The sequence below is a fragment of the Schistocerca cancellata genome, chromosome 9 (assembly GCF_023864275.1).
Source record: "Schistocerca cancellata isolate TAMUIC-IGC-003103 chromosome 9, iqSchCanc2.1, whole genome shotgun sequence".
Lineage (NCBI taxonomy): Eukaryota > Metazoa > Arthropoda > Insecta > Orthoptera > Acrididae > Schistocerca > Schistocerca cancellata.
This window is the reverse complement of record NC_064634.1, coordinates 379,620,382-379,637,577: the sequence shown is the minus strand read 5'-3', so window position 1 is coordinate 379,637,577 and position 17,196 is coordinate 379,620,382. Positions and strand designations below refer to the sequence as shown.

The 17,196-nt window shown below is 44.3% G+C and overlaps 1 protein-coding gene across 1 annotated transcript in view; it reads left to right on the top strand.

Annotated features, from left to right (window-relative positions):
• The window catches only part of LOC126100587 (uncharacterized), a 61,974-nt gene extending 45,439 nt beyond the window's left edge, over positions 1-16,535 (top strand). Inside the window, exon 3 of the mRNA XM_049911210.1 lies at positions 15,626-16,535. Within this exon, the coding sequence (XP_049767167.1) occupies positions 15,626-16,435 (810 nt within the window). The 3' untranslated portion in view covers positions 16,436-16,535. The remainder of the gene's footprint in view (positions 1-15,625) is intronic.
• Positions 16,536-17,196: the final 661 nt, after the last annotated feature.

Here is a 17,196-nt window from a genome sequence, read left to right as displayed (position 1 = left end):
CATTATCTCCCTTTCCTATTCCAGTCGCGTATGGTTCGCGGGAAGAACGACTGTCTGAAAGCCTCTGTGCGCGCTCTAATCTCTCTAATTTTACATTCGTGATCTCCTCGGGAGGTATAAGTAGGGGGAAGCAATATATTCGATACCTCATCCAGAAACGCACCCTCTCGAAACCTGGCGAGCAAGCTACACCGCGATGCAGAGCGCCTCTCTTGCAGGGTCTGCCACTTGAGTTTGTTAAACATCTCCGTAACGCTATCACGGTTACCAAATAACCCTGTGACGAAACGCGCCGCTCTTCTTTGGATCTTCTCTATCTCCTCCGTCAACCCGATCTGGTACGGATCCCACACTGATGAGCAATACTCAAGTATAGGTCGAACGAGTGTTTTGTAAGCCACCTCCTTTGTTGATGGACTACATTTTCTAAGGACTCTCCCAATGAATCTCAACCTGGTACCCGCCTTACCAACAATTAATTTTATATGATCATTCCACTTCAAATCGTTCCGCACGCATACTCCCAGATATTTTACAGAAGTAACTGCTACCAGTGTTTGTTCCGCTATCATATAATCATACAATAAAGGATCCTTCTTTCTATGTATTCGCAATACATTACATTTGTCTATGTTAAGGGTCAGTTGCCACTCCCTGCACCAAGTGCCTATCCGCTGCAGATCTTCCTGCATTTCGCTACAATTTTCTAATGCTGCAACTTCTCTGTATACTACAGCATCATCCGCGAAAAGCCGCATGGAACTTCCGACACTATCTACTAGGTCATTTATATATATTGTGAAAAGCAATGGTCCCCTGTGGCACGCCAGAGGTTACTTTAACGTCTGTAGATGTCTCTCCATTGAGAACAACATGCTGTGTTCTGTTTGCTAAAAACTCTTCAATCCAGCCACACAGCTGGTCTGATATTCCGTAGGCTCTTACTTTGTTTATCAGGCGACAGTGCGGAACTGTATCGAATGCCTTCCGGAAGTCAAGGAAAATGGCATCTACCTGGGAGCCTGTATCTAATATTTTCTGGGTCTCATGAACAAATAAAGCGAGTTGGGTTTCACACGATCGCTGTTTCCGGAATCCATGTTGATTCCTACATAGTAGATTCTGAGTTTCCAAAAACGACATGATACTCGAGCAAAAGACATGTTCTAAAATTCTACAACAGATCGACGTCAGAGAGATAGGTCTATAGTTTTGCGCATCTGCTCGACGACCCTTCTTGAAGACTGGGACTACCTGTGCTCTTTTCCAATCATTTGGAACCTTCTGTTCCTCTAGAGACTTGCGGTACACGGCTGTTAGAAGGGGGGCAAGTTCTTTCGCGTACTCTGTGTAGAATCGAATTGGTATCCCGTCAGGTCCAGTGGACTTTCCTCTGTTGTGTGATTCCAGTTGCTTTTCTATTCCTTGGACACTTATTTCAATGTCAGCCATTTTTTCGTTGGTGCGAGGATTTAGAGAAGGAACTGCAGTGCGGTCTTCCTCTGTGAAACAGCTTTGGAAAAAGGTGTTTAGTATTTCAGCTTTACGCGTGTCATCCTCTGTTTCAATGCCTTCATCATCCCGGAGTGTCTGGATATGCTGTTTCGATCCACTTACTGATTTAACGTAAGACCAGAACTTCCTAGGATTTTCTGTCAAGTCGGTACCTAGTATTTTACTTTCGAATTCACTGAACGCTTCACGCATAGCCCTCCTTACGCTAACTTTGACATCGTTTAGCTTCTGTTTGTCTGAGAGGTTTTGGCTGCGTTTAAACTTGGAGTGAAGCTCTCTTTGCTTTCGCAGTAGTTTCCTAACTTTGTTGTTGTACCACGGTGGGTTTTTCCCGTCCCTCACAGTTTTGCTCGGCACGTACCTGTCTAAAACGCATTTTACGATTGCCTTGAACTTTTTCCATAAACACTCAACATTGTCAGTGTCGGAACAGAAATTTTCGTTTTGATCTGTTAGGTAGTCTGAAATCTGCCTTCTATTACTCTTGCTAAACAGATAAACCTTCCTCCCTTTTTTTATATTCCTATTAACTTCCATATTCAGGGATGCTGCAACGGCCTTATGATCACTGATTCCCTGTTCTGCACTTACAGAGTCGAAAAGTTCGGGTCTGTTTGTTATCAGTAGGTCCAAGATGTTATCTCCACGAGTCGGTTCTCTGTTTAATTGCTCGAGGTAATTTTCGGATAGTGCACTCAGTATAATGTCACTCGATGCTCTGTCCCTACCACCCGTCCTAAACATCTGAGTGTCCCAGTCTATATCTGGTAAATTGAAATCTCCACCTAAGACCATAACATGCTGAGAAAATTTATGTGAAATGTATTCCAAATTTTCTCTCAGTTGTTCTGCCACTAATGCTGCTGAGTGGGGGGTCGGTAAAAGGAGCCAATTATTAACCTAGCTCGGTTGTTGAGTGTAACCTCCACCCATAATAATTCACAGGAACTATCCACTTCTACTTCACTACAGGATAAACTACTACTAACAGCGACGAACACTCCACCACCGGTTGCATGCAATCTATCCTTTCTAAACACCGTCTGTGCCTTTGTAAAAATTTCGGCAGAATTTATCTCTGGCTTCAGCCAGCTTTCTGTACCTATAACGATTTCAGCTTCGGTGCTTTCTATCAGCGCTTGAAGTTCCGGTACTTTACCAACGCAGCTTCGACAGTTTACAATTACAATACCGATTGCTGCTTGGTCCCCGCATGTCCTGACTTTGCCCCGCACCCGTTGAGGCTGTTGCCCTTTCTGCACTTGCCCGAGGCCATCTAACCTAAAAAACCGCCCAGCCCACGCCACACAACCCCTGCTACCCGTGTAGCCGCTTGTTGCGTGTAGTGGACTCCTGACCTATCCAGCGGAACCCGAAACCCCACCACCCTATGGCCCAAGTCGAGGAATCTGCAGCCCACATGGTCGCAGAACCGTCTCAGCCTCTGATTCAGACCCTCCACTCGGCTCTGTACCAAAGGTCCGCAGTCAGTTCTGTCGACGATGCTGCAGATGGTGAGCTCTGCTTTCATCCCGCTAGCGAGACTGGCAGTCTTCACCAAATCAGATAGCCGCCGGAAGCCAGAGAGGATTTCCTCCGATCCATAGCGACACACATCATTGGTGCCGACATGAGCGATCACCTGCAGATGGGTGCACCCTGTACCCTTCATGGCATCCGGAAGGACCCTTTCCACATCTGGAATGACTCCCCCCGGTATGCACACGGAGTGCACTTTGGTTTTCTTCCCCTCCCTTGCTGCCATATCCCTAAGGGGCCCCATTACGCGCCTGACGTTGGAGCTCCCAACTACCAGTAAGCCCACCCTCTGCGACTGACCGGATCTTGCAGACTGAGGGGCAACCTCTGGAACAGGACAAGCAGCCATGTCAGGCTGAAGATCAGTATCAGCCTGAGACAGAGCCTGAAACCGGTTCGTCAGACAAACTGGAGAGGCCTTCCGTTCAGCCCTCCGGAATGTCTTTCGCCCCCTGCCACACCTTGAGACGACCTCCCACTCTACCACAGGTGAGGGATCAGCCTCAATGCGGGCAGTATCCCGGGCAACCACAGTCGTAGTCCGATCGGGGGATGCGTGGGACGAGCTGGCCGTCCCCGACAAACCCCCATCCGGACCCCCACAGTGATGCCCATTGGCAACAGCCTCAAGCTGTGTGACCGAAGCCAACACTGCCTGAAGCTGGGAGCGAAGGGATGCCAACTCAGCCTGCATCCGAACACAGCAGTTGCAGTCCCTATCCATGCTAAAAACTTGTGCAAAGAATGTCTGAACTAATCTACAGAGAGCGCAAACAAAACGACACAAAATTGAAGCGGTTATTAAAATACAAGATTACCTAGTAAATGCAGTAATGCTGCCACTTGTGCACTGCTGACACACTGCTCGGCGGTGGAAGGAGACTACACGATTTAACACTATTCGAGTACTAAAACGTGATGCTACAACTCTCAAATACTATAATACGCCCGAAATTTATGAATTAAACAATGCAAGTACCAAAAACACGCAAAGAAATTAAGAATTAAACTATGTAACAAATGAGTGAGCTAGGAGTATACGACTTGCTGCTGCAGCTGCTTATCCAACGGCGGCAGGGAGCACACTGACTGTGACCAACCGACACTGGCCGTTCAAAACAAAAACAGATGACAGATGACTACGCGAATTTACACTATTCAGGTACTAAAACGCGATGCTACAACTCTCAAATACTATAATACGCCCGAAATTTATGAATTAAACAATGCAAGTACCAAAAACACGCAAAGAAATTAAGAATTAAACTATGTAACAAATGAGTGAGCTAGGAGTATACGACTTGCTGCTGCAGCTGCTTATCCAACGGCGGCAAGGAGCACACTGACTGTGACCAACCGACACTGGCCGTTCAAAACAAAAACAGATGACAGACAACTACGCGAATTTACACTATTCAGGTACTAAAACGCGATGCTACAACTCTCAAATACTATAATACGCCCGAAATTTATGAATTAAACAATGCAAGTACCAAAAACACGCAAAGAAATTAAGAATTAAACTATGTAACAAATGAGTGAGCTAGGAGTATACGACTTGCTGCTGCAGCTGCTTATCCAACGGCGGCAGGGTTTCTGTTTGGCTAAAGCATAACAGAAGTCTCATACATTATGCTGTAATTTAAATCTTGGCTTAAAAGTAGAAGGTAGCTTTTAGCCCTTGTGTAATGGCTTTCATCCTTGGGGAAACTTTCGATGTGTTCAACAACATGTTTTACATCAGCAGCTGTATATTTCCTTTCTTTGTTTTTATTTCCCCTACGTTCAGTGTAGGTAACATCACCACTCTTTTTTTACTTTTACCAAGGTTTCCACACTTTGCCTGTTAATTTTGCATCTTTTCAGAAAGGTTTTTTTGCAAACTTGAAAATGTCTGCCTTCGTCATCAGGAACTGTATAAAAAACACTAGCCTGTTTGCGACTCTCCTCAGGTCCTTCGTAAGAACCAAGATACCATCCTCTAAGGCTGCATACACTTAAGTTTCCCATCAAAGATTGCAACTGATTGAATATGTTTAATTTGTGTTCCAATGCGATGTCTCTACATTGATAGCGGCACCTGCATGAAACCGACAACAAACACAGGAATTAGAGGCATTAAATAATTTGTGACTGCCACAAATAACCTGTTTGTTTGCTACTCTGCACAGTTAGTATGTCTACTACAGTCCTGGAACCAAGTCAAACATAACGTAACATGGTCTGCATAATCTAAACATACGTTAGCTTAAAATGCCACAGAAAAATCATAATCAAGCAAAGTTCTTCAAAAAAGCCTTAGTCCTAAGTTACCATATATGCTTATCTCATCAGGTGGCAGTTGTTTTTGAGGTATAGTAACTTTCTTATTGTTCTCATATGGTTTTCCTTCGGCTCTTAGTTTCTTATTTATTTGGGAAATTCTACCTTCACCCTTTCCAGACGGTTTCTTGTTTCATCCATCAAATAAACCACAATAGTAAACACAACAGACAGTACTAATCACTGCAACTTGAACACAATCAAACCTCAAACTAAAAACAGCAACACGGGCACATAGTCTGGATTATGTTTCAGAACAGGTGTCACTTAACAGCTGGCACATTCTGGTGGCAATGTTTTAAAACACTTCCACACTGATTACTAGATAGCCCATTTTTTACTGATGAAGGTTGGACACATAGACCATAGTTAGACAATAAAATGAAATTTTTTATTTTTGGCACTTACACTGGATTTTATAATTAGTAGACAACTGTCATGATCTTGATACTCCTCGCCATTTGCAGAGAGTATATCTCTGTAGAAACTTACTGCATCATTAGGAATGGTAAAGAAATGCATGAGCTTCTTTAGATCCTTCTTTTTTTCTGCACTCACAAGGTTTATCTTGGGAATAATCACAGCTCATTTCTTGGCTTTGAACGAAGAAATGTTATACTTGAAGTGTCACAACATACTTCTGGTCCAAATAAATACATTGTTTTAACAGCACATTGTCTTACCATTGTCTGTGTGTTATTGCTTGTACATCCATCATTTTGAAAGGCAAGATAGACTATAGTATTTCCTTAGAAACCTGTTAGAAGTTGTAGGAAAACCATTCTTCTCCCCACACCGCAACACCTTACCAAACTTTGCTAGAATATTCCTGTGTTCACAGGGTGATATCTCTTCTTTCTTCTGAAATTCCTTCTCAGCTCTACCAAATACATGTTCCAGTGACATCTAAACCTCTCTTTCAAATAATGTAGAAGAAAATATTGTAGTGCAGTTAAGATTTCATTTGCACCTGTTCCAGCTTCTGTTTCACATCAAGTATATTGAAAAATGTTATCAGTACTTCGTTTTGGCTCATGTATCACCACAGTCAGGTTATAGAACCATACCTGTCATGTCTAAAAGGCTTCTCCAATAGAGAGCTTTGACAGAGATTGATTTTTTGGCTGTCAAAGATCACTTTTACTGGGCCTTCAGAGTATATGTTCGTGAATACTTCTAACAGCTTTGGCAAACTAAGTGGCATAAAGTGAGTTTTGAAAATACCCCTAGACATGCATGAGGTAAGTTTTGCAAACATGGGCTGTATTGTCTATTCTGTAATTGTGGAGTAAAGCAAGTTTTGCTAAAGCCGGCTGCATAGGCTTGTCGAGAAAGCTGAACAGTGCTTGTTTCTCTCAAAAATCACATTGAGTATTTTCATAGCTATCATTATTCAAAACTTAATTACTAATTTGTGTCTCATTGAGTAAATTTATAAAAATATCTGCGTCTAGTTCCCTGCTTATACTAGCTAAAACTTCCTCTCAAAACTCTCTATTGAAGTTGATTTTATTTATCTGATATGATCTGTAGTTCCTATTACGAGATTTCCCCCTACAATTACCTCTATCTCTATCTCTGCCATTTGTATTAGCCTGGTTACACAAAACAGTCCTAAGACCAACAGGCTGTGAAGCGAAAGTCAGTTTCCCTGTTATTTTTATCTTGCCTGTCAACTTCAGCTAGACGGTTATCATTTAATCAACAATTTTTTCAAATGCAGTTCATTCTTGTTCCGCATTTTCAACAGATTCGGTGGAATTGGTAATATCGATTTTGACAATATTAAATTCCTTCCTAAAATGTTTAAGATCCTCATTCTGTTTTTCTAAAGTTTTTGCTAATCTTTTGATCAATCTTTTGACACTGTTTGGTGGGTGTCCAATTAATAAGTTTGGCCATTGCTTCAGTTAAATTATTTCCACCATTATAGTGACTTCCACATTAGTGAACCAATGAAAAGGGGTATGGGAATCAGGTCACTTAGCTGCCGTAATAACCTGAACACCACTTGTATGAAACTGGTATTTATTCTAACTGCACAATTACACATATACACATAAACAAGCCTCGCGAGCATCAACGGACGAAACGTAAACAAACTGCACAAAGGTGCGCGCCAAGACCCGCGTCCTAAGAGTGTGTCAGTGCGCAGAGGTACCACTCTGCTCTATTCCGGTGTTCAATGACCGCCACAGAGCCCCACCCTAACAGTGCGGAGCATGGTGAGAGGAGGTGATGTAGGTTGGCGTGGTGATCAGTCCATTGTGATGAAGTCGCAGTGCCACGCCGGTGGGCTTAGCAGGCGGCCGAAACGGGAAACTGGGATCAAGCGGCCCAGCGATGCGGGGACATGGTGTGCCATGAGTGGCACGCGAATGCAGACGTGGCCGTCGTCATCGATCGAAGCGGTGATTGCCGCCTCCTCCGCGTCTGTCGGTACTGCAAACGTGCGTAGGAGTGTAACCTGGGTGGCTGAATCGTCCAGTGGGGGGGGCGGGGGGGGGGGGGGGGGGGGGGAGGACACGCGACCTTCCTGCAGCCTCTGAGCTGGGATGAGAACACGAACCACTTGCGTCACGGGTACCGGAGGGGGGGGTTTGGCGCGTTTGAGGTATTAGAGATGGAAGGTGGCACGAGAGTGTGGTCGGGGTGGAAGTTGTATTCTGAAGTTGCCTCGTTGTTGAGGCGCCAAGCTGGTTTAAGGTGTTAGACAGACATTGTTTGTATTCTGCCGTTGCACAGAATGTCAAAGGTCTGCGGCGAGCGGCTTATCACTTTGTGTGGGCCCGAGTAGGGTAGTGCGGGTTGTACCGTATCATCGCGCAGCATCACGTAGTCACAAACGTGTAGGTCTTTGTGCACGAAGACACGAGGGACCATGTGTGCTCGTGGGGGCTGGGGGCATACATTCGCGGTGAAGTGTCGGACGTGTTCTATAAGCGTTGGAAGTTCTGACTGCGAGGAAGGATCAGAATCCTCGACAAATTGTGGTGGGAGGACGAGGGGTTCCCCGTACAACAATTCCACTAGGGAGGCTTGCAAATCGTCTTTGTAAGCTGAACAGACACCTAGTATTACCCAAGAGAGGGCTTCAGACCAAGATCTGTTGTGGCACATCAGCGCTACTTTTAACGTGTGGTGCCAGCGCTCGACCGACCCATTGCTTTGCAGGTGGTAGGCGGTTGTACATAATTTGTTTGCACTGCATAGATCGCATAATTTGCCAAAGAGCACAGTTTCAAATTGTCGTCCTTGGTCCATCATGACCGAAGATGGGCAGCTGAACCGTGCGATCCAGGAGGCGATGGAGGGCTGTGCGACAGGGTTGGCAGTAATGTCTGTTATTGGAATCGCCTCCACCCACCGACTAACATGGTCGATGATAGATAAAATGTAACGGAAACCCTCGGACGGCAAGGTATGCATGCCTGTGTCCAGTTTTTGCAGTCTGCTCTAACCCCAGTCCATACGAATCGCTCTGTTATGAGGCGTGTGGTAGCCCGAATACTGGGATGTGCTAGGTTGTGGATAGTGGCAAATAACTTGTGGCGCAAGGCGGCCGGTACTAGGGGGCGGGCAGTACCTGTGGAGACATAACAGAGGACTGGTAAGGCCGAACCTGGAATTCGGTGGGGCTCAATTGAGAGCGAGGTGAACTCGCTATTCAGTAACTGTTGAATGTCGTCATCCACTTATTGCTGGGCAGCTAGGACGTCGAAGTCCCAAGAAAACGAGATCGTACCGCCCCGTGACATGTAGTCAGCAACGACGTTGTCCACACCCTTGTTATAACTGACGTCTGTGTTCCATGTGTCTGAAACGGCAGGGGGGGGGGGGGGGGGGGGAGGTTGTGGCATTACGCACAGCGTCCACCAACGGTTTGTGGTCTGTGTGTATGGTCACTGACCTACCCTCAATGTCCTCTCGGATGTGCCGAACTGCCTCGTAAATAGCAAAGAGTTCTTGGTCGAAAGTGGACCACTTATGCTGGGAGGCTGACAACTTCCACGAGAAGAAACATAGTGGTTGTGCGGAGCCTGCCACCTGCTGCAGGAGCACAGCGCTGATAGCAGTGTCACTTGCATCAGCTGTGATTGATATTGGGGCGTCAGATACTGGGTGCGCGAGTGTGACAGCGCTCGCTAGTGCCGTTTTTAGTGCGTTGAACGTGCGTCACATGTCGTTGCCCCACAGGACCTTGCGGAGCCCTGAAGTATTCCTTCCGATGAGTGCGTCAGTCAAAGGAGCCTGTAGGGATGCGGCGTGTGGGATGTGCCAGCGGAAAAAATGTATCATCCCTAAAAAATAACGTAGGTTGCGGTAAGTCTCAGGCAGGGGGAAGTCACGTATAAGGCGACTCTGTCTGACGTGGGGCGGGTCCCTTCCGTGGAAACAGTATAATCCAAAATTTTCACAATAGCAGACTGCAACTGAGATTTATCGTCGTTGACTTGGACTCGATTCTCGGCGAGAATACTAAGAACTGTTGATAGGTGCTGTTCGTGTTCCTCAAGGGTAGTTGATGAAGTGAGGACATTGTCCAAATACGCGAAACAGTATGGGAGTGAGAAAAGGATGGAGTCAATAAACCATTGCCAAGTCAATGCGGCATTTTTGAGGTCGTACGGCGTGAACGGTATTCGTACAGTCCGAAAGGGGTGATAATTGCTGTTTTACGGATGTCGTACTGGTACATGAGGATCTGATGGTATGCTTTCCGGCAATCACGTACACTGAAAACGCGTGCACCATGGAGTTGTTGGGAGAAATCTTGTATGTTTGGTATAGGGTAGTTGTCTAAAATTGTTCTGGCATTCAACTGTCGGTAGTTGCCACACAAACGAAATGAACCGTCCTTCTTGGGCACTAGATGGATAGGCGAGGACCAGTTGGATGGACGGACAATACCTGAATCTAACAGCTCCTGTACAGCGGTTTTTGCATGCTGTAATTTGTTGGCATTAAGGTGTCAAGCCTTGTTGTGTACTGGGGAGCCTTCTGTGGGGTAACTGGTACCGTTAGTAATCACGCCTATCACCTGTAGGACACCCTGGGGAACCACACTGGGACTAGGTGGGGTAACACGCACTACATTAGAGGTAGGAATGTCACTGACCTGCGGGAAAATGCATCGTTGCAGAGATATCTGTGCCTTGGTGAAGTTTTTGTGGGTGTATCCCCGCGGTGCAGAAGCGTCCCCTGCTGCCTCTCGTGCGCGTGACAGTTTGTCTGACATGGCAGTGATCAGCTGTTGCAGGCGTGCGTTTTCAGCGCGAAGGTCGGTGATCTCAAGGCACTGGGTTGTCAGGCGCGACCGGGCAGCGGAGAGCTCTTTCGTGAGATGGGCACGTTCGGCTGTCACAGTGGGCAAGGTATCACAGTGTGTGGCAGGGGGTAGAGGGAAGGTGGCGAAAATCCCTGGTATCCTGTTGCCGGAAGCACGATCCAGGAGGGCTGCTGCCTCGAGATCTGGCGAGAGCCTGAAGTTATGCAGGAAATCCATACCGATAACGGGGCAGTCGACATCCGCGATGCAAAATGTCCAGGTGCAGCGTAAATCAGGCGAGAGATTTAGTTGGAGTTCGGCTGAACCGTGGACACAAATTGTGGAATTGTTGGCTGTTCGCAGTGGCACGGCGGGCGTCAATGTCGAAGATGGGGCGCTCGTCTTAGGAATGATGCTAGCATTGGCGCCCATGTCCATGAGGAAGTAGAGTGTGCTTGTCCTGTCGTGGATGTACAGTCTGCCGGCATGGTGGGCAGCGGGGGTGGTCAGTCGATAATGTTTTTGGCACGCTAAACTGCCGGTGCAAGCCGTAGTGCCTATTCTGACTCACGCTTCCCGTTTGGGTGGTTGCAGGGTGCGCGACAAGATCGCACAGCATCGCCGGACGTGATATCATACAAGCATAGTGGGTATGCTGGGTGTTGTGCCTGAGCCGGCAACGTCATGTGGCATGCTCTGTTGCGTCCGCGTGGAGGTGGGCGGGGCAACCGGTCGAGGAACCGTAGCAAGTACAGCCGTCTGGCCACCAGGGGGCTCCATTAGTTGTTGCTGCAAGCTGCGCACCCGGCCTCTGCCGGCCGGCCAGTGAAATGTAGTAGACGTGACGGCAGTGTCGCCAACATTCGGAGTGTTGGAAAAACAGGAGGACGCGACCTGGCGATGTTTGATGATGGAATATGCCTGGTCCGCCAGTCGTAGTTTTTCCTCCAGAGTGGCGTTTTGGTAAGCCAACAGGTGTAGTTGCATGTCTGGCGGTAATTTCACAACCACAACGCCCAGAGTGCGAGGTCGGGGAGTAGCTCCTTCCCCACCTGGGTCCTTAAATGGCGCCAAAGTTGTGAAGGCGTACGGTCCCCTATTGGCACGTCGTGAATTATGTAGTGGATGGCTTCTGCTGGAGGGCGCGATAAGTGCTTGATGATGCGAGCTCTTGCGATGGCATTTGTGCTAGCTTGGTGGCTAGAGCAATAGGTCACTGACCAGGTCTGGTTCGTCATGGAGGTCGGTAATTAAACAAATGAAATGTGCGTTGTCTCCCCGATAAGTGCTTGATGATGCGAGCTCTTGCGATGGCATTTGTGCTAGCTTGGTGGCTAGAGCAATAGGTCACTGACCAGGTCCAGTTTGTCATGGAGGTCCGTAATTAAACAAATGAAATGTGCGTTGTCTCCCCACACTCCGTGAATGTCCAGAATATTGTCCACTAACACAAACTATGATATAGCGTTGTCCTTCTGTAGTTGTGGCAGCTTCTGAAACTGCCCTACAGGTGGCTGCTGTGGCGTTGTGGGAAGATGGCGATGGGGGAGGGGGAGGCAGTGGTGGCCTGGAAACTGGTATAGGGTCGAGTGTCTGTACTGTAGCACAATTAGGCCTCTGACCACATGACACACAAGGCACGGGAGCAAACGCGGTAGGCGCGGCATCGCGGCTGCTGCAAACGCGGTCGCATGCTGTTGGTATGTCAGGAAAATAGCGGTATGCGCTTCGGGCGAAAGTACCTGGTCGTGTGTCGGGCTGGTATGTAACATATTCATACAGGGTGTTGCTGAGCACTGTGGTGAGGGAAGTTCTTGTTTCACCTGCGGTATGAAGTCTGGAAACTGCCACGCGTTTGGATGCACTGCAGCATGTGTAGGCCACGGTGCATGGACTGTACTAGTGGGGTTATGTTGTGCACACGGGTTTAACACTGTAGTCGGAGCCGTCGATGGCTGAATTACCGGCAATTCGTCCATGAATGAAATTGTAGGCAAACTCATGGCAAGTTCCGGGTCACAAATCACGTGGTGGTTCATCGGTGCGTAACAGTGGCAGGAGGAAAGATGAGAAACACGCGTACTGTGGTCGTATCGAAAAAGTCCAGGGTCACCATTATGGGAATCAGGTCACTTAGCTGCCGTAATAACCTGAACACCACTTGTATGAAACTCGTATTTATTTTAACTGCACAATTACACATATACACACATAAACAAGCCTCGCTAGCATCACCGGTTGAAACCTAAACACAACTGCACAAAGGCGTGCACCAAGACCCGTGTCCTAAGAGTGTGTCAGTGCGCAGAGATACCACTCTGCTCTATTCCGGTGGTCGATGACTGCCCGCCACAGGGGAGTAAACAATTCACTATTTACTTTGCCACACATGATAGTTTTGTATTACTCAAAATGAACTTTTTTTCCTATACAACCTACTTTATTATGTGTGCACTGCTGTCCGTATTCAAAAAAATTGTTTTGAAATATTTTCTGTTTTCCAGTACATGAAAACCATGTCGTGCAGATAAGGTTACAGTCTGCTGTGGTAACAAGGTTGCATGTAGTTAGATGTTAGCAGATTCCACATAGATGTTGTCATCAGTTTCCCATTGAGATTATATTCCTTGTCTTTCTGTGGGCTCCCTGATGCACCTAAATCTTGAAATTTGTATCAGCGCTGCAGTCTGTCTTATTTAGAATCCCAGATCCTCCACCACTTTGAAATGTAACATCATTTCAAAATCTGCTGAAGTGTAAAAGAATTTTTTGTTGTTCATGAAAACAGCTAACATTGCAAATAGTTCATCAGGTGGGGTTACAATTAAAATTTTCACTTTGAACTGACAAATGGATGGCAAAATACTTCTAATTTACAAGTAAATGTTTTTAGATACAAAGGTCACAGTAATTTTTATGTTCTCATAGTGAAATACGAGATGTTCAATTTAACAATTCAGTTACATCTTTCTTTAATTATAGCCAAACTAGTTAATAAAGAGTTCCTACCATATATAATGAGAGATGAAATTAAGTATAGAATTTCATGATAGAGGCAAAACTTGGCTATCAGGAAGTTAGATTTGTTTACATATTTCCTAATAATTCCTTCATCATGAATTGTACAGTTTCAACAAATTAACTTGTTTCTGTAGCTTTGAAAACATGAAAAGCTTAAGAACATTTAATAGTGATACATTTGGGTTAATATTACATTGAAATATGACCACCGTAATGTTTGATAAATTATATTGCATCATTCATTGTTTGTGATTACATTTTTGCAAATTACCAAAGAGCCAGATAATAACATTCATTCCTACCAATGTCAGCAGCACATTTCAATACATAGGACATTATTACATTGTTATTATTTCCACAGCATTTTTACTCATGTTTGGTTGTTTATTATTATTGACTTTTGGTATTGTTTGCTTCTATAGTTACATGTATTTCCCAATAAATTCAATATATATATCATATCTGGACATCAATATTTAGTAAATGAATGTTCCATATGTGACTTTGGATGTGGTTGAAATCACCTGTTGCACTTCACATGTCAATATTGTGGTGGTACCTAACACTGCACTATTTCCATTACAAATCATTAAATTATCATCTGCATGTCATCTTTTTCTGGCGGGAAACAGTCCATCAAACATGTGTCATCAGATTTTTACTTTTCTTCCATCACTATCATTAAATCATATTTAAGTTATCCCATCCAGTCCATTGCAGACAGTGACAGAATTCTTGTTGTGACAGTCCTTCCACATTTACTATGTTCTTTAATGATATATAGGTTATAGCATCTTCGGGACTGGTCTCTTATTATAACATAATTCCCTACAGCTCATTGAGGTTTTGTTAGTTTCAACCTGTCATCTATCCATTTTTTTGTGTCTGCAGTGAAAGCTATAAGAACTATATTAAAGTCACAAAATTAAATATACTGCTGCTGAACAGAGTATGGAGTTCACGTGTAAATCAAATCACACAGCAAAATACAATTTTCTCCTCAGTTTCCAAACACATTGTAGTCTTTTGTTTTACTATCAGAAAAAGTAGCAATGAAGTATTATTCCCTGTTTCTCATCATTTCTTCATGTCTTCACATATATGGCAAGATCAAACAATCAAAGGTCCAGGGTGGAATAGCAACAATATTATGGGAAGGATAGATTGCTACTCATCATAAAGACAACGCACTGAAATGGAGGCAAGCAAAAGAAAACAGGGTTATGCATTGAGCTTTCAGCCAAAGCCTTCTTCAGAAAGGAAAAAGGAAAACACACACACACACATATTCACACAAGCAAGCACACCTCTTGCACACATGACCACTGTCTCCTCCCATTCCATAAGAACGAAATTTACTATCATCGTCAGTAGTTTGAAAAGTATCCAGTGAACAGCAATTTTAATGAAACAGTGCAGTAGTAAGAATTAACTGTTATTTTTTATTTTTTTATGTGTTCTTAACAGAATGACATAAAACAAAGAAAAAATAATTATATTAAAGTCGGCTGTGGTATGAAAACATGTTGTACAATGGGCCTATCTTGCTGTGTTACAACCTAAGTCTGTACACAGAAATAGCTTTGAGGCACTAAATAAAACAACAATAATTGAAGGAGCAGTGTATTTATTGAAACTTTTTGCTTTCCATTATCTAATGATTGTCACTATTGCAGGCTACTATTTAGCAGCTGCCAACTTTTAATTGCTTGGCCATTTGTGGCTATGTCAGAACATGAACAGTTCTGATTCTCTTCTGAGTAATGTTGCGTGTATTCATAGTTTTTATGTGCATGAGTTTCATTCATTCCTTATCAAATTTTTGCTCCAAAGGTGTTGCTGAAGTGTTTTTATTTTGCTTGTGCTTTAATAATCAGCCTAAAAAGATGGCATATTTTACCCTTGTATTTTAGTTCACTCTTAAGTATGTTATACTTGACATTCTTCTCTTGTTTTCAGGGTTTAATTTGGGAGCTTGAGGAGCTGCTGAAAGACAGGGGCTCCAAATATCATTGTAATGATAACAGCTTCTGTGCAAAGAATTTGGATGTGGAAGCTGAACAAATGAGACTTTCAGAAAAAGAATTTGATTTACACATAATCAAGCAGCTGTTTTTACAACAGCAAAAAGGAACGAGAATTGTTTCTGACAGGCAGTCACATACATCTAGCACCCTAGAACCCACAAGTTCTTCTGTATCAGAGGTTCGGGAGACAGATTCAGTGCAAACTTTCATAAACTTGAACTGTCAGCAAAACAATCGGTCTGCACACCCCTATTTAACAGGAGGGGTAGAGAGTTGTGATGAAATCACAAAGCATGAGGAAGAACAGCATACTGTTGTTCAGAGAGATGCCTTCTCAGACAGTCTGGAATGTCGGAAAGAAGCAACACAGGAATGCATACAACAGGCTAGCATCTCAGGTTTTCATAATAGGTGTAATGAATATATCTATAACAAAAAGGCGACTGAAGATACAGAGGTTTCCAGATCCCTGAATGAATATACCAACAATTTACAACAGGATTCTGCTGTAAATGAAGAAGAAACTAATGAGCAACAGAACTTTAAAAACAGTGTAGAGAAGGGCCAGTTAATATCGTTGGTTGTATGTGGCAAAGATGACATCAATGGATCATCTACCACTTCTGAATTCTCAGAAGATTCTACAAGAACAGATGTTTCATTTGTAATCCAGGGGATTTATGAGGAACCCATTCTACAACTCAGTGCTCCACCTTATAATATGCTACAGCATTCAACATAAACATTTTGATAATAATGGTGAATTAAAAGTCTCTAACAAGTTTTCAAATATTATTGAAATGTGTGTTTCAGTGAATATAAAAGGTGATGCTGACTGCAAAATTCAGTAAAAAGTATGATAAACTTTACTATTTTCATTACTTACATTAATGTATAAGTTTCTTAAACTTTTGCTAAAAATAATTCCAAAACCCAATAAACTCCAAAATGCAATAAATTACAGTTTGTGAATTTTATTTCCTTTTAAAGATAAAGTTAGTAAATTCTTAATATTTGGGCCTTGATATTTAATGACTGCATTGAGACTTACCTCCTTTATGTGATTTCTGCTGATTTCAGTGTTGGATGCAAAAATTAATTTGGCAAACAGCTTTGAGGGATATGTTTTTATAAATTTGCTTGTGATGAATAAAATTATAACAGCAATATATTATTTTGGCCCCCCCCCCCCCCCCCCCCCCCCCCCCATGAACCATGGATCTTGCCGTTGGTGGGGAGGCTTGCGTGCCTCAGCGATACAGATAGCCGTACCGTAGGTACAACCACAACGGAGGGGTATCTGTTGAGAGGCCAGACAAACGTGTGGTAACTGAAGAGGGGCAGCAGCCTTTTCAGTAGTTGCAAGGGCAACAGTCTGGATTGTTGACTGATCTGGCCTTGTAACAATAACCAACACGGCCTTGCTGTGCAGGTACTGCGAACGGCTGAAAGCAAGGGGAATCTACGGTGGTAATTTTTCCCAAGGGCATGCAGCTTTACTGT